Source organism: Phocoena sinus, chromosome 3 (genome assembly GCF_008692025.1).
Source record: "Phocoena sinus isolate mPhoSin1 chromosome 3, mPhoSin1.pri, whole genome shotgun sequence".
NCBI classification, from domain to species: Eukaryota; Metazoa; Chordata; class Mammalia; order Artiodactyla; family Phocoenidae; genus Phocoena; species Phocoena sinus.
The window spans coordinates 161,784,235-161,808,535 of record NC_045765.1 but is presented as its reverse complement, the minus strand read 5'-3'; the positions used below and the strand labels follow the sequence as shown (position 1 = coordinate 161,808,535).

The 24,301-nt window shown below is 47.5% G+C and overlaps 1 protein-coding gene across 5 annotated transcripts in view; it reads left to right on the top strand.

Annotated features, from left to right (window-relative positions):
- Nucleotides 1-24,301, top strand: part of TRIO (trio Rho guanine nucleotide exchange factor) — a 374,356-nt gene that overhangs the window by 318,774 nt on the left and 31,281 nt on the right. For all 5 annotated transcript variants that reach the window (XM_032626733.1, XM_032626732.1, XM_032626734.1 and 2 more), the window contains 3 exons: nucleotides 13,929-14,221; nucleotides 15,606-15,776; nucleotides 18,328-18,423. In XM_032626733.1, coding sequence (XP_032482624.1) covers nucleotides 13,929-14,221; nucleotides 15,606-15,776; nucleotides 18,328-18,423 — 560 coding nt within the window. The remainder of the gene's footprint in view (nucleotides 1-13,928; nucleotides 14,222-15,605; nucleotides 15,777-18,327; nucleotides 18,424-24,301) is intronic.

The window sequence follows — 24,301 nt, the reverse complement described above, 5'->3', positions numbered from 1 at the left end:
GAAGCACCTGTGAAGTTGATGAAGAGTCTTTAGTAACAAGAAGGGACCGTGCTCGTTATGACATAGAACTGGAAATGGAAGGTTTTTCCCCTTGTCTCTCTCGGGCACACAGCGCTTACCCAGCCCTGCTAGCCCCTGCCCGGTGCGGAGGCTGTTTGGTTGTTTCCTCCTATTGCTTCCCTCCCGCCCCCCCCCACCCCGCCCCGGTTCTCAGCAGTGCCATTCTATCACACGGGGCACTAATTAAAGCCAAGGACAGGATTTGTACCGTTAATTGGTGTTCAGAGCAGAGGCGTTCTTTTCATTCCCTTTGTCTCTGAGGCAGCTTTGTTCCTTCCTGGAATAACTCCAGGCCTCCCTTCCTTCCTTCCCACTGTAGTTACTCAGCTGCTTGAGTAACACCGACGTGGGGAAGATGCTAACAGGACAACCTGTGCATGAGGAGTGCGGGGGCTGCTAGAAGGGGCTGCTAGAAGGCCGCCCTGGCCTTGCGCACTCCTCCTGAGACACATCATAGATGGAGATTTCACCTCCGGTGTTGGAGACATGAAGAACTCTAGAAACAGTTGCCCTGATCCTCTTTTCATTTTGTGTTTTGGCTTTTGTTGTTGTTGTGTTAGTATGTGATATCCTGGAGAGGGAGTGGGCAGTCCTCAAGAAAGTATGAAATAATAATTTGAAAAATAAAATTCAGTGCCCTTCAGTTCTTACAGGGGAGTGAGGGGGCAAGATGTCATAAAATCAAGCGAGATAAGGTTAAGTGGATTGTGGATGCAGGATGCACACACGCAATTGCGCAAAAAGCCACAATTGTGGGGTTAACATTTTAATCCTGTTTTCAAGTGCTTAGTTTTAGTTAGAGTAGCATTTTGCTTTTGGTAAAGGTGTTACTAAAATACAATTGTAAAAGGAATTCCTAATTGGTTAGGGCTTTTTGGTTCTCTGATTTGGAACCAAACAACCACGGACCCTAGGATATAATGTCTAGATATATATACTAGATACTTGCTTTGTGGTTTTGGGGGGTGGGGGGATGGAATCGTCCAGTTCCTCATTCTCCACAGCTGTAACTCTTTCTAAACTAATATTCCGTCCCTTGAGACTGAAACTTCAGCTAACCTACTGGGTGGATGACGTGAAGAGTGATAGTGCTTGGCAAGCTGATTGCAAAACATTCCAAGGCCAGTTTTTGTTTCCTGATGCTCCATAAAAATGAGTATAGGGCTCTATGAATGAGTTATGTGGCTCTAAAAAAACGTTTATAAGTTTGTGTAGTTTATAGCATATTTTGGTTAGAAATGTTCATATGTAATTCATGCATTTTCTGGAATGTAGGAAAAAGACTCAACAGTGTTGGCATTCTGAATCTGGTCTAAATTAAAAGTAATAATAAATTTATATACGAATGAAGAGAAATCTGTCACCACCTGAAATAAATCAATCACGTAGTTTAAATCACTAACTGCATAATGTTCTCTTAAACCATTTTGCAGGGGAGTGTCTTTGCATGTCCCTGGCTTCACCTAGAGCCATGTCCAACTGAAAAAATCTACACATTGCCCCCTAAAAAAATTCTTTGGCTTCCTCTTTAAGAAGGTAGCCCAAGGGCTTCCCTGGTGGCGCGGTGGTTGAGAGTCCGCCTGCCGATGCAGGGGACACGGGTTCGTGCCCCGGTCCGGGAAGATCTCACATGCCGCGGAGCGGCTGGGCCCGTGAGCCATGGCCTCTGAGCCTGCGCGTCCGGAGCCTGTGCTCCGCAACGGGAGAGGCCACAACAGTGAGAGGCCTGCGTACCGCCAAAAAAAAAAAAAAAAAAAAAAGGTAGCCCAAGTTATTTTATCTTTTTCAACAATATGAAGACATTAATCGAAAGCATCAATATCCATCATGAAGAACACAGTTCCGAATGTCAGCCTCCCTCAAATAAGATTAGGTCTTCCACTGACTAACACTTTGTGTTTGACAGCAGGGACAATTTTGCCCACGGGTTAAACATTCATGGTTCTAATTAGCAGTGTAAGAACCTCTGAAAGCCAGGATGAGATGGAGGGAATATTTTGTGAGCACCGTGTGATTCCTTTTTCCCCCACAAATTAACTTTCTGTTCCCTTAAAAGATGATTATCCATTCAGGGCAATAATATATACTGTATTGCCTTGGAAATAGCTTCGCAAATCAAGAAATTAAGAATCAACAACCCACCATTTTATCACAGAGGAAACCTCATTATCCCTAAGTTAGCAGTATACTAAATACTAAGCAATCTGAGAAAGACGCAGAAATATTTTTTTTTAATTATGTTTTCTTTGCGTAAAGAAAAGAACAGCCATTTGACTTTTGGTGGGGGGGGTGGGGGACACAGAGGATCTCAGCCTCCGAAAAAGCCGAACAAACAGAGGCACCTTTGGGAGCTTTTGTGCTTTCTAAGCGTTTAAGCAGCCCTGGGCCAGAGCAGCAGCCCGCAGGGTGTCATTCATTGCCAGCGTGGCAGTGTGGTCACGGCGGTCAGGGGCAGCACCCTCTCGTGCAGAACCCCCACAGAAGCAGCCTGGTCTCGGGCTGACACCTTTTAATCACGTAGGAGGGGGCCGTGGAGCCAGGTGAGGTGTCAGAGGGCCCCCTTCCCACGCCTCTGCCCTCACTGGGTGTCAGCGCTGGTGTCATCAGTCACTTCCAAGGCCCGGGACTTCACCTGCAGCCAGCGCCACGTGGGGCGCAGGGTGGGCAGCAGGGCCACTCGCTGGCTGGAGAGCTTTCCATATGAGGCTGCTGCTAACCAGCCTTTCACCCTTCAGACATCCCCGGGGGGTGCGGGGGGACCCGTCCATTCGGAGTATGGGGGCTGGGTTGGGAGAGTGTCAGGTTGGGGATGGCGGCATGGGGATGTAAACGTCTGCAGCTTGCAAGGTGTGTGTGTGTGTGTTTCTGGTCTCACTTTTATGTCGTTTTTTTTTTTTTTTGGAAAAGTGTCTTTCTTTCATGCAGCAAGGATATCTTGAAACATCTGCTTTTGTCCTTGTATGAAAGTCAGGAATGAGCCCAAACCCCCTCCCAGCCCTCCCTGGCGAGACAGCCCTTCAGGGGTTTCTTCTCCCTTTTGGGGCAGCATAGAGTTTTGGTTGCAGGAAAAGCCTGCTGTTCATCTCCCCAAAAATGTGTATTTCAAGGGCTAGTCCGCATTAAAAACCAAACCAAAAGAAAACCAAAAAACAGAGAAAATGGCCCTGTCATTCCAAGGAGACAGGAGCATGGGCTAGAAACTCTCCTCAAACAAAGCCAGTGTTTGCCCAGAGCAGAGAAAGATCCCCTTAGAAGTGAGCCCCGGCATGACATTGGCATTCCAAAGAAGAGGGCTTTCTGACAGCGTCGTCGTTTTATGACCGCATGGTTTTAACCATTGGAGGATGTCTGCTCCATCCTCCGGGCCAGCAGGTGACGCAGGTCCTCCCGCCCTTCCCCGCCGCACCCCTGGGAGCGGGTCAGGCAGGCAGGTCACAGCACAGCCGTGTCTCTGCCACGGCCCCTTTTGCCCCTTGGCACACGGCTGCCCTCTCCCAGCCTTCTGGTCACCAGGCATAGCAGCTCCCAATCTCGTCTCTTCCTAGAAGCCAACAGCCTGGTGATAAACAGTCACCAGCCGCAGACCCACTGATACCTGGAATGTTCCTCATCCCACAAATGAGCCAGGTCCAGTTTTGTTGAGGGCTTCATAACTCAGTTCACTAGATTTGTATTAAATGCCTTACATTGATCCAGACTCACCCACCCTTTCTATTATCCACTGTCAATAATGACTCCTCCCTCCTCATCTCATTTCTGGAGTGTTTCAGCTTTCCACTTTGGCAGTATGTGCTATCCCGTTCATCTGATTCGCCAAGGAAAGGATTATGCCATCTGCTTTTATCTTTATTTAATTTCTTCACATTTCCTTTTTGGAAGTTCAAGCAGTGACATTCGGATGGAGGGCAAACCTTTCAAACGAGATGGGTTTTGACTAGAAATTCTGACAGGTTAGCATTTCTCACAAGAATGAATCTGAGGCGGAAGAACAGCGCTTGAAGTTTTGTGTTTGTGACACAGCCACGTTTTCCAAAGACTATGTCGTGGTTTAGGTGTTTTCAGAAGCCATACCAAGAATAAATAGCATTTAGAGGTTCCCTAAGATTCAAAGAGCGAATCGCACATGTGGGTGCTGTTTGCATGCTCTGTTTGGGTAGAGGTCACAAGCCTTGGGTCTCTCTTGCTTCTCACGTTGCTGAGAGGTGCTGGTGCGAGGACCCTCTCTTTTTATGACACGACTCCCTAGGACTAGTGCACGAAACGGGTCAGCTGCTCTGTGTGGGCACACACACCCTTGCTTTTCAGCCTTCACAAAGAAAAAGGTTGCTTCCAGTTGGGTCCAGTTGTTTCTAGTTGAGTGTTTTAATTGATGCCAGTAGTTACCTTATGTTCTTCCTTTCAGCGGTCCCGGGAGGTGGCCTGAGAGTGAGCGCTCCCATGGTGTGAGTTTGTGGAAGGGGGCTGCACAGGGAACAGTGAATGTGTTGGTCATTCATGTGCGTTTTCTCAGGCAGCAGAGACCATGTGTTCTTCATTACTGCGTGATCCATGGCCGTGCTATGCTGGACCTCTGGTTAAATCTAGGGATTATTAAAAAAAAAAAAAAAATGGGGAATTTATCTTGCTTCTTCGTGTTTTCTGTATCCACTTCATATTTGAAGCAGAGACAGAGTTCCCATTTTTGCATTGAGGACCCACTGCACCAAATTGCGAAGTATGTGAAGCTGGTTTTTAATACCCTTATGCCACATTTTCAGTCATTACCATCCCACATCCGCGCTCGGTGCCTCTGTGCAGCTTCTAACTTTTAAAAAAAAGATCGTTTCCCATGTTAACATGCATTTGCCATGACACTGACAGCCCGGAGCGAAGCCCTGGCCCACCTGAGCCTAGGGGTGTGCAGAGGAGCAGATAACCCACCGAGGATGCAGCGTCCTGTCCAAGCCCGTGTCTCAGCCCCTGGTGCGTCTTTATTGTGCTGAGGAACAAATTATGAAACAAGGACTCTCACAGACAGGAGACGAGTGAGGTGACCAGAGTGGAAAGTTAGGAGTCTAGCAAGAAAAGTGTTCAGATGCTTACTCACAAATAGAAAAAGGATTTAAATTTGGGCAAGTATTATAAAGTACTTGCTCTTATATTCTGACCCACCAAAAGTGTAACCATATCACCAGGCAGTCAGTTACTTCTTAGTTACTTCAAGTTCTCCACGTAATACCCCAGCTTCACCTCACTCCTCATTGTTGTGAATTAAGACACCTAGCCTGCCCAGGCAATTGTAATCACTGTGTAAATCAGAGAGAAGATGTGATCCCGAGAAATGCATCCGGAAGAATGATTTAGGATGACCTCACTTTCTGTGTGACCTTCAGGAGAATTTCTAGTGTGTGATCGTTTTCAATTATTATTCCCCCCCCCCAAAAAGTTACCTTGATTCTAAAAGCAGGGACTTAAAATCCAGTTTGAAAAATGTAGAGACAAATGACAATCGTTTACTCAGAAAATTTTGCTTTAAAATGCGTTAACCAACCCAGTCAGCAATCATAAGCTAACAACTTATTCTCTCTGTGATTTATAAGTAACCTGTAGACCCGACTTCCACGTGTACATTACAACCTTTCTGATACAGTGGAAGAATTCCCTAAATAAAAGGTGATTTGCTGCATTGAATTCATGACAAGACGGTGGTTTGAGAAGGTACCAGAGGCCAGGCATACCCGATCAAACCCTGCCCAGTCTGTTCTAAAATGGTCTGATGGAATTGTTTTCAGCCTCAAAGTGGCCTTGAATTATCTTTTTCTAGCCCATAGCAATAATGGCTAAATAAGCATTTCTTTAAGTCCTTCCAACCAGAACTGTAAATTAGCACTTTGCTTTGGGAGGGTGCCAGGCTCTGAGTTCAGCTTACCCTGTTTGGAGTCTGCATCAAGACAGCCCTGCAAGGTTCATTTGACAGATAGTTTTGAACACCTACAATGGACAGAAAGATGGGAATATCTTCCTTGAAAACTAATCAGCTGAAATTGCTCTGGGAGCCTCCGTGGAGGAGCAGTTGAAATGTGAGTCAGCTGTTTGTTGGAAAGTGTCCCAATGTTGAGTGTCCGCCTCTGCGCGGTGGTCGTGCCTCAGACGTGACAGGCCATTGGCATTGGTCCCACGTGTGCACGTTTGGCCGGTGCTGCAGAGTGCAGGGTGCCTGTCACAGCAGACGCTCGGTGACACAGCGAAGACGGCAGCACCAGCCGTCAGAGAGATCCGGCTTTGCTCTCCAACTGCTCTCTCTTCTTCCTCTCAGCCCGGGGTGCCTGTCTTTCAGATGGATCCTTACACATCTCACCACCCCACTGCATCCTGTTTTATTGCTTGTCTTTCACAGTTCCTTTTTCTGTGTAAAAATGTGAGTACTGCCTCGTGTTTGTGTTAGGCTATATGTTTACAAAGACCATCTTTGTTCCTTTTCCCCGCAGCAGCCTGGTAAAGAATCACAGTCATTTCACTGTTAGGAAACTGGACGACTTGTCAGATACCCACGCCCAGTACCTGCCAGGGAGAGTGTGGAACCGCTGCCCCATTGCTTTGAATGGCCATTAACCTGTGAGGCGCTCGCTTGAAGGGAAAGGCAAACCTTATCCTCTAGAGATACAGTCTGAACATAGCAGCAGCGATCTCTGTCCTCCTGGAGCCCCTATGCTGCTAGGGCTGAAATGAAGGCAAGCAAGAGGGCGTGTTGGTGAAGCGTGTTCAAACTCAGGGGCTGGCGTTTTGAATTCAGGGACAGCGCCCTCGGCAATCCGGTCTGTACTCTGGGACACTTAGGAACATCTTCACGCCTTCTTACCATCGTGAAAACAAGGAGAGGGTTAAAATGAAACGTGATCCTTTTCTCAGTCTGCAGCTAGCAGGATATGGTCCCTTTTCCTTTTTTTCTTACATTAAAAAAAAAAAAAGGCTTTATTAATCACAGATGTCTCAACTGTCGAGACTGGGACTAGAGGGCGGTTTCCCTTCTCCCAGCAGTTTGGGGCTGTGTGTGTTCCCATGGTGGAACTCTGCTGTGGCGGCCGGAGGGGCAGGGCTCCCGCTTCCCCCTCCTTTTTTTTAAGTTTTTTTCTTAATTTTAAGAAGAAATCTAGCATGGACTTTGGGTGAACTCTGACTTCAGCAGAGAACCATCTTTGTGGGGTTGTTTTCCCTTCAAAATAAGAGAAACTTTGATTTCCCCTCTTAGGGCTTCAGGCAGCTCACAACTGGCTTTCTCTTATACACACATGAGTGTCTTTTGAAATGAGTGGGACGTGCTGACAGTATCTTTATGCTACAGTTTACCCTGTCCTCTTAATAAGGGACAAGTTATTTTTTTAAATGGAAACAGAATGAAGTAATTCATCTAAGTTGCCTCACTCATCATTCATACATCTAAAAATGATTTTGAGTATGTAGCTGTTTAACACGCTAGGCCTACGATTGGAAAATCATTAATCCAAATCGCCGTTGTCTGGGTCCTCACAGTTTTGCATGCATGCCATGTAGCAAGTTCTGTGCTACCAGGGAGTTCGGGAGAAGCTTGCCTCAACCATCTTATGTTTGCAAATAGCAGTTTACAATTTGCAAAGCTCGTTCCTTCTCGCTCCTTCATGTAATCCTACCGTAGCCCTGGGAGATGAGGGAATTCAGGTGCCAGGATGTTGGCCTGGGTCAGGGCCGTGGAGTGGAAGAGCCAGTCTCAAACTCAGACCCTGTGACAAGTCCAGAGTCCTTCCGACGTCCTCAGCTGATCTCCCACCTGGACCTTGCATCAGCGGAGCTTCCCCAGGCTGGAAAGCGACAGGCACATCCCAACAAGGCATGTTGTGAGTGCCGGCATCCTCATAGATGTGGACGGCGGTGACAGGGTAGAAAGGCAGCAGTACTGAATGTACTGAATGTCGAGTCTTTTTTGTCTTCCAAGACAGTAGGAGTTGAGGGGAAGGCAAGAGATGGGAACAGGGACAGTACAGTCGCCTTGAGTGACAAATGAGTTTTCCATCGTCTTTCTCAGGTGAGTCCGGTCCCGACCCCTCTTTTTGCCGCCTTGCCCACACCACACGTGCTGGGGGCTGTTCACGTGCTCCCCACACTCACCAAGGGCTCCTGGGCCTGGCTCTCGCCTGCAAGAAGGCATCACATAGGGCAGGCCGGTACAGGGACAGCTCTCATCTACTCTGAGTTACCATCTTGTACGTACGTAGTTCACAGACTCACAAGCTGGACGAAGATTAGATGTGACCTGTAGCTCGTCTCCAAACTGGTGGGGTACAGCACCAAGTCAGGATGTCACTGTTCACGGGGTCAGCGTACGTTATCAGGCTCGTGAGCTCAGGCTGGAAAACAGCCTGTAGCTGGCAGTCGATCCGCTGACTCACCCGTTCGGTTGTTGGTTTTTGTTTTTTTTTGGCTGCGTGCAGGATCTTAGTTCCCCAAGCAGGGGTCGAACCTGTGCCTCCTGCAGTGGGAGCTCAGAGGCTTAGCCACTGGACCGCCAGGGAAGTCCCGGCCCATTCGTTATATATTCACCATAAACTTACCAAGCTCCAAGGGTGTGCCAGCTGAGCACGTAGCTGTAAACAACCCAGACCCAGCGCCCGCCCACGTGTAGCCTGGAGTCTAGGTCCCGGTGGCTTCCTGTCCTGACAGTTACCCAGCTGGAACTGCAGTCATGAAAGGGAGATGCAGAGCCTGGCCGTGGGCCTCCGCCCTAGGATTACTCTTGTCATTGGCCTGAGCCGCCCACAATCCACCCGAACAGAGAGGAGGGGTCTCAGAGGGAGGAAGGGGGCCTTCCCAGCAGCGTCTGTGTCCAATCGTGACCCTTCAGACGCAGCGTGTCAGGGCCGCCGGGAGCTCAGCTGCGTGAGGCACCTGTGTGCAGACCAGTAATTTAGGAGCTTCCCAAGGAGACCACCGAACTCGTTTATCGTGTGAGTCACGCTTACCTTTTGCCCGGTAACACTGGAGACCTTAATTCTACTAGATGTCATTAGGACGCGTTGTTTAATTTAAGTTTTGGAGCAGAGCAGTGGGTCTAGGGGTCAAAGTCTGTTCTTAAGATAATGAAAAATAATAGCAGGTCCTTTATTTCATTCTATTAATCATTGACTTAAGTTTAAGTAATTTTTAAGTGTTTTAAAATCTGATTTATGCATTATGTCACAGAGCGTGTAAATGGACTGTTAAAACCCATTGATTTGGGCAAAATGAGTTTCTATGTTGAAAAGAAAAAAATAAGATTTTTTTTTTTTTGGAAAGTGTCAAACAGCATGAAGAATTAAGTATTATTGTTAAAAACAAACTGGAGAGAGAAGGAATGTATCTGTTTGTTTAGTCTGTGGTCACTTTTTTCATTGCTAATCCCCCGGATTGTGACTAATGTATCAGATGTGCACAGCACGAAATATCTGTTAATCTCAGAGACAGGGGAAGAAATTTTTCCTCTACATTTTCAGACTTCTGAAACGAAATAGATTTTTCAAGGTAAAATTTAAGAAATGACAAAATTTTCTTCTTAGTTTGTAATTGCTGCTAGCATATTTCTTTTTTTTTTTTTTTTGCGGTACGCGGGCCTCTCACTGTTGTGGCCTCTCCCGTTGCGGAGCAACAGGCTCCGGACGCGCAGGCTCAGTGGCCATGGCTCACGGGCCCAGCCGCTCCGCGGCATGTGGGATCCTCCCACACCGGGGCACGAACCCGTGTCCCCTGCATCGGCAGGCGGACTCTCAACCACTGCGCCACCAGGGAAGCCCACTGCTAGCATATTTCTAAGTCATGAATATTCCAGTAAAGTGAAATAATGTTACTTAAATGACGATAAATAGTAGCTCAAGAAGAGAACCGCTATTCCCTGAAGCCCTGGTGAGCTCTGACCTTGGGCAGCTTTGCCTCCCTCCTGGGTCTAGGCTGGACCGGTCAGGCCACGGCCACGTTGGTAATGCTCAACCTGCCAACTGAGGGAAAAAACTCTCTTTTGAACCTGCTTCTCGAAGTGCAGAGAACCAACTCCTATGCGGCTGAGCACGCAGAGAGAAGCTTGGCAGGGTCGTCTCTAATTTCTTTTTCTTTTTGAACCATTTGGTGAACCACCATCTCCTTTCCTAAGCAAGGCAGGGATGCCCTGAGTATCACACTTGCAAAGCCAGCCGGGTCCCATGAGGCCTTGGTGATGGACTGCAGTTCATCGCCTCGTGCCGCCTAAGGCCGCTGGGGCTGCTGCCCGGGGGGCGAGGTCTGCGTGTCGGGGCGACGGCCCTCAGCTGCCCACCCGGCCCAGAGCTCTCACTTCTCCGTAACCCCGCACGTTTGGGGGACACAGAGACCATGCCAGGTCTCCCGGTGGGCAGCCTCTTCACTGAAGGTTCATATTATGGGCCGCATTGCTCCCGTGCTGCGTCCCCCCAGATGCTTGCTTTTAGGCACCCAGACACGTGGAAGGTTCGTTTGTTGGCTTAGGCGGTGTCCCTGTCACTTGTGACGTGTGAGGGTTCTGCTGGTGACGTTAAGGCCTGCAGTTGATTTGGCTTTATGAAAGCGAGTCTGCCTCTGTCGTTTTCCTACCACGGAGCTCCGTCACGGACGCTCATCACCTGTCGGGGACGCCCCCCCTCCTCCCCCCGGGCGCCGCCTTCGTGGTTCTCTGTCTTGTGTGGTTACTCGGCTGAGTGAATATTCCTCGAAGAAACGCCCGTCCCGAGAATAGGGCCGTGGATCAGCTTGCTCTGTTTCTCTGGGCTGGGATTTCTGCTGTTTCCAGTCGATACTTCATAGGTGTCTGCTGTACGCCAGGCACCGCGCCAGGCCCTGGGCACACTTCCGGAGACACGTCAGACGAGGCCCCCACCCTCCTGGAGCTTATGTCCTTGTGAGCTCCTCCTAATGGGTTATTCGGGCCCAGCTCCTTCAAAGGCCAGCTTCAGCGTCACCTCCTTTAGGAAGGCCTCTGTGATCCCTCCACCTGATTCTCCTTCTTCTCAACCTCTACCAGGGTTTGTACTCGTTTACAGCATGAAGTGTCACAGTTCTGCCTGAATGATGGTTATGTGATCACTGAAAGCCCTGCAGGTGGGTCCCCGGGGTAAAGGAGGATGTAGGTTTTGCCATCTCTGTCCAGTGGCAAGTACAGGGCTTGGGTCTGCATCCCAGCACAGTAAAGGCACAGTAAACGACTATGAAGTTACATCCCCTGCTGTGGCCAGCACAGTGCCTTGCTAACATTGATAGTTGGTACTTAGAAACACTTTAGCTGAATAAAGTATCATCTACACATGGATTGTGCAACCCCTCCTCTTCCTTCTGTCCTTCCTGTTGTCACCGCAGCAGGAGTGCCCAGGGTAGCGACAGTGCCTGCCTTGTTTGCCCTTTACCCTAAGTCAGCACCTGAGAAAGTCCCCAGGAAGCTCTTTACAGCAGGCGTGCTGTTAACTTCATGGCTTCATTCTGCTACCTCTTCCCGATGGTACCTGAGGAGAACGAGGCTGACGTGGGGACGTTTTAGTCACTCTCCTATGAAAAGAAATAAAATAAAAATATATGCTCACACACACATATATACACGAGGAAGGGGGAGATGCTGTATTGAGCCTGAGTCTGCCTCTGAGAAAACCTAGACTTTTAAGAATGAGTGATCCAGCTTGAAACGCGTCATCTGTTTATGGAAGATTATACCCTCTCCCCTGCTCCCCTGCAAGGCTCGGCCGAGGAGGGAACGGGCAGCAGTCAGACGGCGCTCCGCTGTCTCGCCCGGGCATCTGAGCGTGAGCGGGAAACTGCTGTCAACTGTCTCGTACGTGTAATCACAGGACTGGAATTAACTGCCTTGCTTTGTAACTGCAGCAGGTAATGGTCCCCAGTGCCGCAGAGGTAAATACAGCTAATACAGGCAGCTGAATAACATCATCTTTTTAAAGGTTAATTTTAATTTTCAAGACTTAACAAGATTTAAGAAAATAACAAGCATATAGTGAATGATCTCGCTCCTTCCATTTCCTGAAGTGAAGCGGTTTATTCCATTTTGCTGTGGGAGGAGTCCTCCAGAGTCCAGTGCTCGGGACGGGGCCAAGAAGTGTCCCAGGTCACTGGTCTTGTGTTTGTAAAGTAACGTCTCACGTAATTCCACAGATCTGTTGAGTGTCAGCTGTTACCTAAGTGTGTTTATATCTCCTTTTTTCTCCTGAAAAATTAACAACTCAGGGTCGACTGTATTTAATTTTTCAAATCCAGTGAGAAGATTCATTTGGCTATATTTTCAAGTAACATTTTGGTTACTTGAGGAAGGTTTCCCCTACTCACATTTCTTTTTAAAATGTGTTGTTGTTTTGTTAAGTGTTACTGATATTTTTCTCCAACACGTGAAGTAACTTTGCTGAGGCTGAGAGCAGAGGCTGCAAGATGCCTGTGTAGTTCCAGAGAACGGCTGGGAAACAAGGGGCCGTGAGCCGGATTTCCCAGTGAACCAGCCAGCTTTACCCTTCCACACTGAACTTTCTAGAAGGGTGCCGTTTGTCACAGTGCCTGACCAGCTCACGTCTATACACCCACGCACGTGTACATACATACAAGTATACCTCGTTTTATTGTACTTTGTTTTTCTGTACTTCACAGATGCTGCGTTTTTAACTAATTGAAGGTTTGTGGCAGCTCTGCATCGAGCAAGTCTGTTGGAGCCATTTTTCCAATGGCGTTTGCTCGCTCTTGTCTCTGTGTCACATTTTGTTGAGTCTTGCAATTTTTCAAACCCTCCACCCGCAAAAAGATTACAGCTCACTGAAGGTTCAGTTGATGGTTAGCATTTTTTAACAATAAAGTATTTTTTAATTAAAGTATGTACATTTTTTTAGACAATGCTATCGGGCACTGAATAGACTACAATAAGTGGAAACATAACTTTTATATGCCCTGGGAAACCAAAAACTTTATGACTCACTTTATTGCGATATTGGCTTTATGGCAGTGGTCTGGAACCGAACCCACGACGTCCCCAAGGTGTGCCTATACTCGTGTGTGTTTATTTATTTATTTTTTTAAACATTTTATTTGTTTATTTATTTATTTTTGGCTGCATTAGGTCTTTGTTGCTGCGCGTGGGTTTTCTCTAGTTGCGGCGAGCAGGGGCTACTCTTCGTTGCAGTGCATGGGCTCTAGGCACACGGGCTTCAGTAGCTGTGACTCGTGGGCTCTAGAGTGCAGGCTCAGTAGTTGTGGCTCGTAGCCTCTAGAGCACAGGCTCAGTAGTTGTGGCGCACAGGCTTAGCTGCTCCACGGCATGTGGGATCTTCCCAGACCAGGGCTCGAACCCGTGTCCCCTGCATTGGCAGGCGGATTCTTAACCACTGCGCCGCCAAGGAAGCCCATGTTTATTTATTGAGTGGTACTTCTATTCATGGGAGTGAGTGAAACTGCACATTTATCCACCAGGATTAGTTTTTAACTTTCTTTAAGTTCTTCTTTAAGCCATTCTTTCTTGGTTCTTGTCTATCGAGGAGATGGGTGAAAATAATTCAAACAGTGTGTCCTCCAATGTCTGTGATATTTTGAGTGACAGTGACATTTTGAGCCTGTGCGATAATGATGCTGGTCTCCAGGACTGGTGACTTGGGGGGTTTTGGAGGGGGCAATACACCTGGAGAAGAATCACCGCTAGCAAAGCTCAAGTTGGGGAGCCATTTGATGGGTGAGCATGTGGACATTCCCCCCAGGGCAGAGCCACCAGACGCCACTCCCGGCGGCCCCTGAACTTGGTGTTCGCCTGGGTGGTGACGCTGCTCGCCGGCACGGCGGCACCAACCAGGACTCTGGGGGCTGCCAGTCACACTTGTTTGTTTCTCGCTCTTGCCCCGCAGACTCGCTGTCCGTCTCCAGCAACGATGCCAGCCCGCCTGCCTCCGTGGCCTCCCTCCAGCCCCACATGATGGGGGCGCAGAGCTCCCCGGGCCCCAAGCGCCCAGGCAACACGCTGCGCAAGTGGCTGACGAGCCCGGTGCGGCGGCTGAGCAGCGGCAAGGCTGACGGGCACGTGAAGAAGCTGGCCCACAAGCACAAGAAGAGCAGGGAGGTCCGCAAGAGTGCCGACGCTGGCTCGCAGAAGGACTCGGACGACAGCGCGGCCACCCCGCAGGACGAGACGGTGGAAGAGGTCAGGGCCTCCGGCATCTCCCTCCGGGTCCTGGGAACAGCGAATACACTCGTCTGGTGGTTTTCCCTAAGTTCTGGAAAGGACCAGGGTCAGAGCCCCGCTCCGTTCCTCTAGCAGCGTCTAGAGTCAGGGACCCACGCGTGGCCTCGGATCAAGAAATCAGAGGACCGTGGGCAACCCCGCCTGCTTCAGGAGAACGTGGTGCCCGGCCACCGTAGCCCCCTCTCACCTCCATCACAGGCAAAGCCAGGGGTGCCTCCCGGGAGGCAAAAGATTTACGTGGCCCCTGAGGTTAGCACTCAACCACGGGGGCAGCATTTTGCAAGGAGAGCACCAGTTTTAGACTTGGAAGGACTAAGGGAATGTTTGCATCCTCCACTTACCTCCACCACCACCCCTGCCCCCGTACTCATACACATTCATGCTTATGTCTTGTCCTGAGTAGAAAGCACACAGTTAATATACTTTGCTGACCCAGCAGTAAACACTGGCTTATTCTCATGTCATCGAAGATAAATGTATGTAGGTCAGCCAGGAATTATTTTTAATTTCCCCTGTTTTGGAGGAGGTGGGAGCTTAAAATTATACTGCAAGGAACCGAATTCCTTTATGGTCCCCAAGATGAACCTTCAGCAGTGTGGTGTCAGTGAGGGGCCCTCAGAGTTTTTAACTTGGACCCCTATCTCCCAGTTCCCTCACAGGCTCAAAAAAAGGCAGAGAGAGAGAGAGAAGACAGGATTTGTATCGTTCAATTTATTTTGCAGATGTGGGGTTTCTGCTGCTTTTTGCCCGGGTGTGTTTTCACCGTGGGTTTTCACTGGAGCGTATGGTTCATTTATGTCCTCATCTCTCTGTTTTATATATACTGTGTCCCCGTGATAGAAATGAAAAACTGAAATTTTTTTCTAAAAGTAAGAACAGGGGGAAATTAATGAGATACTTAATTCAGATTCTTAAAGTACACCTTGAATTGTATTTTTCTTTATGTCCTCCTGATGTCAGTGAGTTTTATTTGAGCAAAGTAACAAAAAGTGAAGTATGAGACTAGAGAAACTAAGGGTTATGGTTCAGAGTTTTGAACCTTCTTTTTAAATTGGCTTCTTGAAGATCAGATGTGTTTAGAGCCTAACGGTTAACGTTGGCAGTCCCTTCCCAAGACACTGTCAGTGGCCCTTCCCTCGTCCAAGTTGGCAAGCGAGGGAGCTGGGTTGCTGGAGGGAGTGGAAGCTCCCGCCAGGGTTGGAAGGAGCTTGGCCTTGATTTCTCCTCTCAGTTTCGATCCCGGCTGTGCTTTTCCAGTTAACCCCTGAGGGCTCAGTTTCTGTGGACTGACATTGGACAGTCAGGGCCGGGTTCCAATGGGCGAATGTCGGTCTGGTTTCAGAGAGGCCGGAACGAGGGCCTGAGCAGCGGCACGCTCTCCAAATCCTCGTCCTCGGGCATGCAGAGCTGCGGAGAGGAAGAAGGGGAGGAGGGCGCCGATGCCGTGCCCCTGCCCCCGCCCATGGCCATCCAGCAGCACAGCCTGCTGCAGCCGGATTCACAGGACGACAAGGTAAGGGGGCCCACGCCCACACCGAGCCTCGCCAGGAGAGGGCCTGGTGGTTGCCTGCCGCCGTGCCCCAGCCTCCTTGCAGGACATAGAGAGCGACCCGGGCTGTGAAAAGGCACCTGGAAGATGCCTTTCACCCCAAAAGTATAGATAGCAAAGGCCATTTAGACTAAGCTGTAGGAACCCACGCAGTCTCTCGTACACGTGCGCTTGTATACAGACGTTCAGTGCATTTTTAATGGATGCTTTCGTAATTGCTACTTTTCAAGTCATTTTAATTTTTCTCACTGTACTAACCAGGGTCCCTGAGAGGGCAGAGAAGTCGCACGCCACCTGCGTGATTGCGTCCTAAACGCACACGAGCCCATCTGGTTCTCTCTGTTAGGTGTCTGCACACAGGTGTGGTTTTCAGATGGGATGGTATTGCTGTCCAGTTCCTTTTACCAACGTGGCAAACATCTGGGTCAAACCGGAGTTTGTCAAAGTGCAGGAATCAGTTCGAAACCATGAATTTCCTCTTTGGACGTATGCAGAGGCTTCAAGCCAAGTAAATCTTATATTTTGTTTTGTGGGTTGTTTTGAGTTCTTACATAATCTAAAATTACTCTGTACAGCCCTAAAATATCAAGAAGGAAACCTGGTAACTGTGGCTTATACATCCTCTCAATTTCTGGCCCATCCTGCTTCTCCAAATCGGCAGGTGTTGAAAACCATCCTATGGAGTCATTACTGGTGCTTTTTTTTTTTTTGGCAGAAACTAAGGTTTCTGAATAAAACAGATGTTTTCGTCAGTTTTCCCCCTTCTTCCCCTTTTTCCTTCCCTGACTTCCCTCAGTGCTAACACAGTCACTCGCTGGATGGGCTCGTGCGTGATGACCCGGGGTCGCCCTGGCTCAGTGATCAACGGCCGTGAGGCCAAAGGCCGATCACGCGTTAGCCTTAACCTAAGGCGCCTTCTCTGTAGAACTCCTCTTCTCCCTCCTGCTCCGGGGCCCTCAGTGCACAGCAGGGGCGCAGTGGGCTTGGCAGAAGGAGGGAGCTTGGGTTCGAGACTGGGGTTTGGAGGGCATCTGAGGTACAGACCCCGTGCCATGGGGTGGGGGGCGGTGGGCAGGGTGGCCTGAGATGGGAGAGAAGCTCGCGCCCCACTGCCCAGAGCAGACCCGCCAGGAAGCCAGGCTCTGACAGCTCCTGGGTTATTTTGTAGCGTTCTAAGCCATAGCGTTTTAAAAGCAGAAAACCAGAATTGTGTAAATGTGGATGGTTAGCCGAAAGTGAGGTGCCAGGCCTGGTTGACTTATTTACCGAATAAGAGGGTATTTTTCTCCATTGAAAGAGTGGATTGCACTATATTCTTCTGTTTGCCAAAATCACTTATTGGTTATTGTGTTACCTCTTTGGGTATTACCCACAGAAATTCTTCCTTTACAAAAAGTCTATAGTGATGTTCCCGGAGAGTATATTATCTTGTGACTAATGTTTTGTTTTGTTCTGTTTTCTCTTTTCGTAAACTTTCACTGCAGCATTATGTTGATTTGTGTTCTGTGTCTGTTTTGGCTCAGTTTCCTTACCTCTCCATTTGAATTTTTTCCTTGTTTTCTTCACCTCATCTTCCAGATTTCATTAGACCAAGCCAGCATTTGTTTTGCCAAGTGCATATCTGGATCCGCATTGTAACAGCCTCGTTGTAAACGTATAAATCCGTATCTGTCTGCTGTGAGACATGCATCGTTAGGACAGCTAGCCGTGTGTCACATGCATCTCTGCTGTCCTTAATATGAAGCAAGGTTCATATTACACCCCTCTTCTAGTTTCCAGTAAATTAACGGTGCAAGTAATCTGCAAACACAGCGTGTTTGCTAATTACTGAAACTCGAACTCAGTAGCCCCTCCCCCAGATTCCTTACCTGTCCACCCCTGTACACCCCGACTCTAGCCGTAAATGGCATCTGATAGCTTGTGAGGCCACAGATCTCCTGTCCTCTGCACTAATCACTGGGGAAGTGGATGGCACAGAAAATGGTGAGCTTGTCCCCCTCTTCCCTGTCTGGCCAGTACTCCCGGTTCCTTTCCTTTTCTTGTTTCTTTCTTTTAACCCCATCCACACAGTAAAGCCATTTTTAGTATCCAGTTTTGTTTCCCGATTTTTTAAAGGGTTCACTCATTAGCCCTTAAGCCTTTCACTCTTCTGTTGATCAGATTCTCTGCCTTTTCCTCCTTAGCCAGTAGCCTAGCCAGCAGTTGCAAAAGTTAGAATTTTCCCGTGCCCAGTCACCTCTTTGAAAAACATTCTGATGGTACATGACTGCTGATTAGAAACAGACTTCGTCTGCTTTCCACATGTATCCCAGACAGGTCTTATTTAGTATTTCATGTCAGAATATTGTAAATTTTAAAAGATGGCTTTAAATAAATGCAAACAAAGACAAACTTGTGGTCTTTTTGTCTGGAATTACTTTTGAAAGGAGATTGAGCTTGCAGGAGAATTCTGTCTGCCCAGTGACTAACACGATGCATTTCCCTCCCCCTCTCTTTTTCTCGACTTCCTCCATAGGCCTCTTCTCGGTTATTGGTCCGGCCCACCAGCTCCGAAACGCCAAGCGCAGCCGAGCTTGTCAGTGCGATCGAGGAACTCGTGAAAAGCAAGATGGTAAGGCTCCCCAGAGACTCAGGCTGAGGGCTGGAAGCTGCTCCAGGGTGCTACTTGTAGGTGGGCGGGCCCTCATCCAGGTGTGGCTCTGGTCTGCAGGACAGAGTTCGGGAAGCCCGGGCCCACCCTCAGGTTCAGTAATTGGCCTGAAGGACTTACAGAACTTAGAGAAGCCGCAGATGCGGTTCATTGCCGTGAAAAGACACAGGTGAAGATCAGCCAGGGAAGGGGTGCAGGAGCAGGTCCAGGAGGGTCAGGTTCAAGCTGCCATTGTCCTCTCCCAGTGGAGTCATGTGCCCAACACTGACTCTCCCCGCCTCGCACAGTGTGGGATGATACGTGCAGGGTGTCACCAGCCAGGACACCCCCCGCCCCGCCGAGCCTTGGTGTTCAGAGTTTTTATTTGGGCTCAGTCACATACACGAGGGTGAGCTCACATGGCTCACCCTTGTCCCCTGCCTCTCCAGGGATTAAGATAGGACGTGGACCAAAGCCCTCACCCAAAGTCACACTGTTAGCATAGACTGTCTGTCTTAGCCCCAAAACCCCAGGTAAACAGAGACTTCATCAGGCAGGACATTCCACAGGCTTAGAGGGACCTCCCAGGAGCCAAGGTCAGTCCTTTCCTGCACCCACATTGTCTGCGGTGCTGGCACCGTCATAGCCAATGTGGTCAACTCCAGTCTTGTCCAAAGCTGTGCACAGGGTCATTGGACTCACAGGTACCACTGGGAGTCTCTCTCTCTCTGTCTCTGAGATCTTTCACTTGGGTTTGCAGTGTATGAGAGAGAAGGGTTTGCATTGCTGTATAAGGGCTTTATTCTTTTTGTGACCTCTCTGTTGCCAGTTGGTCAACATGGATTCATTTAATAAAAGCCCCAAATCAAATGTTGATTTATTGAAGTTAGGTTTGCATTGTTTCTAACTGATTGAAATCAATAAATTTCTGTGTTTCTTTAGTTTTCCTGTGAAATAGAAAAACCAGTAATGGTAACAACATTTTAGACTAGTATATCCTGCTACCCTACAGCATCTTTTAAAAGTCACACCTCCTAAAGTAAAAGCCCTCGGCCTCTCCCACATTCCATTCTCCATGAGTTTGATGTGTTTCCCTCCAGACAGTTTCTTTGTATATACTCCCCACAGCAGCCCTACGAGGTAGGCATGTACTGTCATATTCTCATTTTACAGATAAGGAAACTGAGGCACACAGAATGCTTAAAAAGTTGACCAGCTGCTAAGGGGCAGAGATAGAAATCTACTATAAGTTATTTAAATAAATTCATAATAATATATATCAATTGTTTTCAATTTTCACTACTGTAAACATCCATTGTTTGTTTATATGTGTGATTAAACCTGTAGGGTAAATTTCCAGCACTGGAATTGCTAGATCAAAGAGTATACAATGGATCCTTAAACAACATGTGTTTGAATTTCATGGGTCCACTTATATGCAGATTTTTTTCAATAGTGAATACTCTAGTACAACACAGTCTGCCCTGGATTGAATCCACAGAAGCAGAACCACAGATACCGAGGAACCACGTATACAGAGAGTCAGCATCCCAACCCCTGCATTGTTCAAGAATTAACTGTACTTCTTTAAAGTTAGGAATTTATCTTCCAAAGCCAGTATTAACTAGGTTACCATGTATATAACTCCAGTTTCTTCTCCCACCCACCCCTAAGCAGCTTCTAATGAGGCTGGTGGACTAGGTCAAATGGGGAATTGTATCCAAAATTCAGACTGACAGGTATTGCCCTGCCGTAGCTGGAATTCTCCCTGCTTGGTGTTCTGTGCTGTGATCTGAGAAGGACGCAGTGGGCTTCGAGCTTAGACAAGACATTAGGCAGCAGGGCTGCTAGGACTTGGTAAGTAAGTCAAGGACTTGACTCCACTGGTCAAAAATTCGGGATCATGTGAGTAGGAACTGAGCTAAACCACATCCTGGCTATGTTTTTGAGAGACAAGTTGATTAATGGTCTAAAAAGATGCTTAAATGATATCTAATGAGTTTTCAAGCATTCTTAAACATCCTTAAACATTTTCAAAACAGCCGTTTATACACATCAGTTATATGATCATTAAAATCATTTTTGTCTAGTAATTTAAGTAGTTTTCCCAAGGAATGTTGTGAGACAACACTTTGTCAACCTGCTCGTCGTTATTCTGCAAGTATCTGAATGGATTACATTGTAAGTGGGCTGAGATTCATGTGTAATTAATTCAGATGGACTTCAGATGGAGAGGAGATCTATGGCTGGTCTCTCAGCTCTTACTGCTTTACTCCCCCTTTTAAGTTCTGAATAATTAAACTTTATCCATTGAAACTGACTTATTTCTACTCACTTATGTCTCTTCTGAAGTTAACGGGCATAAAGCTGTTGGCAGAGTGGAAAGGGCGTACGTTTTGGAATCAGATAGGTGTGGGTTCAGACTCTCCTACTGACCGCTTCCGCCTCTCTGAGCCCACCTCTCAGCTGGAAACGGGATGGTAAACCGACTGCTGTTTGTTAAGCTCCCAGCCGGGTTCCCTCCACCTGGGCGCTCACTCGTGCCTCCCCTCCCCGTTGCAGAACCATATTTAGGCTTTTTATGGTGAGCGCATCTCTTCTTCATTCTACGTGGAATGTAATCTAAATTCTGCCCTCTTTTTCTGGTTCAGGGGAAACATAACTCTCCCTTGGTTTCTGGTCACTAATCCTCACACAGGAAGCACTTTTTGTCACTAAAACCTCTAGTGAACCATTTTAATATCCTTTACCCTGTCATGCTCCCCATGACTCTGAGTTACTCCTGCATATCTCACCGTGTGCTGTGGCTCCTTGGTCTTCCTGTTCGTTTTCCTGAGGGCCGGCTCTTAGGCGCTCATGACTTCGTGATCGGATTTGAATGCTGAACCATTATCCCTCCAAAGCTGTGTGTGCAGTGGACTGGGAAGGCGAGGGGAGAAGGTGTCCTGCTGTCGTGCGGTGTGTGTTCAGGGAACTGACTCTCCTCGCCCTGAACCTGCGGATTCCGTCTGAAAAGGAAAAACCGCCCCGCACACCTTTCCTTGGAATTCGCCTCTCTCTCCACCTCCACGTTCCTGATCAGTATTGGAAGGTGTGGGCAATGGCAGCCGACAGCTACAGGGACTGAATTTGACTTTGGAGTTTCCTTCTCTTTGTCGATCTGAATATAAAGGGAGATACAAGAAAGAATGAAAATCAGTGAAATAAACATGTAGCTCAAGATATTAGAAGAACAACAAAATTTTCTTTAAAAAAGCAGAAGGAATGAATTCACAGAGATAAAAGCAGAAATGAATGAGTTGGAAAACAGAAAAATAGAATAAGAAATAAAACCCAAAATTTGTTCTTTCAAAACATATGGACTTCAGGTAACCCTCCAAAGAAAATAGCCCAAATTCACAACAGAAGAAATTACAAAGGAAAGATAAACTGAGGGAATTGAAACAATCATGACACGTTACTTTGTTCAACGCTTTGAAAGCAAATTTGAAAACCTGGATGAAATGGGCAGTTTCTTAAGAAAATCAGTTTACCAAAACTAAACTCAGAAGAGCTAGGTCTGCACAGGTAGTCTCTCTTCATTTAAGAAACAGGGAAAGTTGACAAGAACCTACCCACAAAACCCCACCCAACCCAGAAGGTTCCACAGATAATTCATCTGAACCTGTAAAGTCCCAGTAATTCCAGCTCTGGGGCAGCTTTGAGCCTTTTCACTCGCGCACCGTTGGTGGGAGAGCCACTGGGCAGCCAGGAGTGGATGGCACAAGCGTGACTGCAGCCTGGGGGCGCGCCTGCACCCTCCCTGGCCACCCACCGGGGTCCACACCAGCATGTCCAGGAGAGGCAGCGGAAGGAGCCTGGATGCCACTGGGGCAGGTCCAGACGGGGCCTCTCCGCCCACTCCTCTGCGTGAGCGGCCATCTGGAACCTTTCTTGTCTCTCTCTTTGCTCACCGTTCAAGTGACCGTAATTAAAGCTAACGAGCTTCAGCTGTTTCCTTGCACATCTGGGCAGGAGACGGCGCCGCTGCTCCCTCCCTCGTCCTCCAGCCTCCAGTCTCCTGAGTCTCCTGTCCAAGGCCTCCAGGACCACGCGCATGGACCAGGCCCTGCTGCTACCACGAGATGTGTGCTTCCACTAGAGGTCAAGAGCTATTCATTTAAAAATAAGAATGCTACTTTCCCATCAAGCCCCGTCCTTTAACTGTTTTTCATAACTAAGAGCAGGAGTTGGTGTGTTTGTACAGCTCCATGGGTTTGAACACGATTGCAGGAACAGACTTGGTGTTCTCAAAGCTGTGCTCAGTGATGGCGTCAGCTTCAGCCTGTTACTCCTAGGGGGGAAATAGGACAAGCATTAAAGGTTTTAATATGATAGGAAATATTAAGTGTTCTTGTAGTTTGTATTGGGCTTTTGTTTGAAGAGAAGTAAATCACATTTTCCCCGTTAAGTTGTTGAAATACCTTTTGGTCATCTCTGCCCAGCCAGGGTGCTTTGAAAAATTTAAAAGAACTATCACCTATTTGCAAATGATGTGACTGACAAGGGATTAATCTCCAAAATACACAAACAGCTCATGCAGCTCAATATCAAAAAAAAAAAAAAAAATCAAAAAATGAGCAGAAGACCTAAATAAACATTTCTCCAAAGAAAACATACAGATGGCCAACAGGCACATGAAAAGATGCTCAACATAGCTTATTATCAGAGAATGCAAATCAAAACTACAATGAGATGTCACCTCACACTGGTCAGAATAGCCATCATCAAAGGGTGTGGAGAAAAGGGAATCCTCCTGCACTGTTGGTGGGAATGTAAATTGGTGCAGCCAGCATGGAGAACAGTACGGAGGGTCCTTCAGAAACTAAAAGTAGAGCTACCATATGATCCAGCAATCCCACTCCTGGGCATATACCCAGAAAAGATGAAAACTCTAATTCGAAAAGATACACGCACCACAACATTCACTGTAGCTCTATTCACAATAGCCAAGACATGGAAGCAACCTAAATATCCATCGGCAGATGAATGGATAAAGATGTGGTACGTATACACAATGGAGTATTACTCAGACATTAAAAAAAAAAGAATGAAATAATGCCACTTGCAGCAACATGGACGCAACTAGAGCTTATCATTACTAAGTGAAGTAAGTCAGAGAAAGACAAATATCATATGATACCACTTATATATGGAATCTTGAAAAATTATACAAATGAACTTATTTACAAAACAAATAGACTCAGAGACGTAGAAAACAAACGTACTGTTACCAAAGGGGAAAGGTAGGGGGGAGGGATAAATTAGGAGTTTGGGATTAACAGGAACATACTTCTATATCTAAAATAGATAAACAGCAAGGACCTACTCTATGGCACAGGAGACGATTCAGTATCTTGTAATAACCTATAATGGAAAAGAATCTGAAAAAAAACATACAGCTGAATCACTTTGCTGGATACCTGAAACTAACACGACATTGTAAATCAACTGTATTTCATTTTTTACAAAAAGGCACTATCACCTGTACCCCTGGTAGTTTTGTGAATTCAGGTGAAGAGAGAAAATTAGTAGGTGCCAATTAGAGAGTAACGAGTTGATCATTATCACACTAACCCAGGGAGAAAAGTCACCAATATTCAACTCAGAGATTTATTGATCACCGAAAAAGTTGTGTTCAAGGTTGGCATGGCAACCACTTACTAAGGAAGAAGAAAGTTGCGAGCGTCACAGAGACAGAGATTAGTTTTAGCTGCCTGATCTCTGTGCATTGAAGTACGAACCTGTTTAATTAAAACAGAGGTTTGCTAACGTTGCTGCATGGTCCACCGGCCAGGAGTGTGGGCAGTGTGTCTGGGTA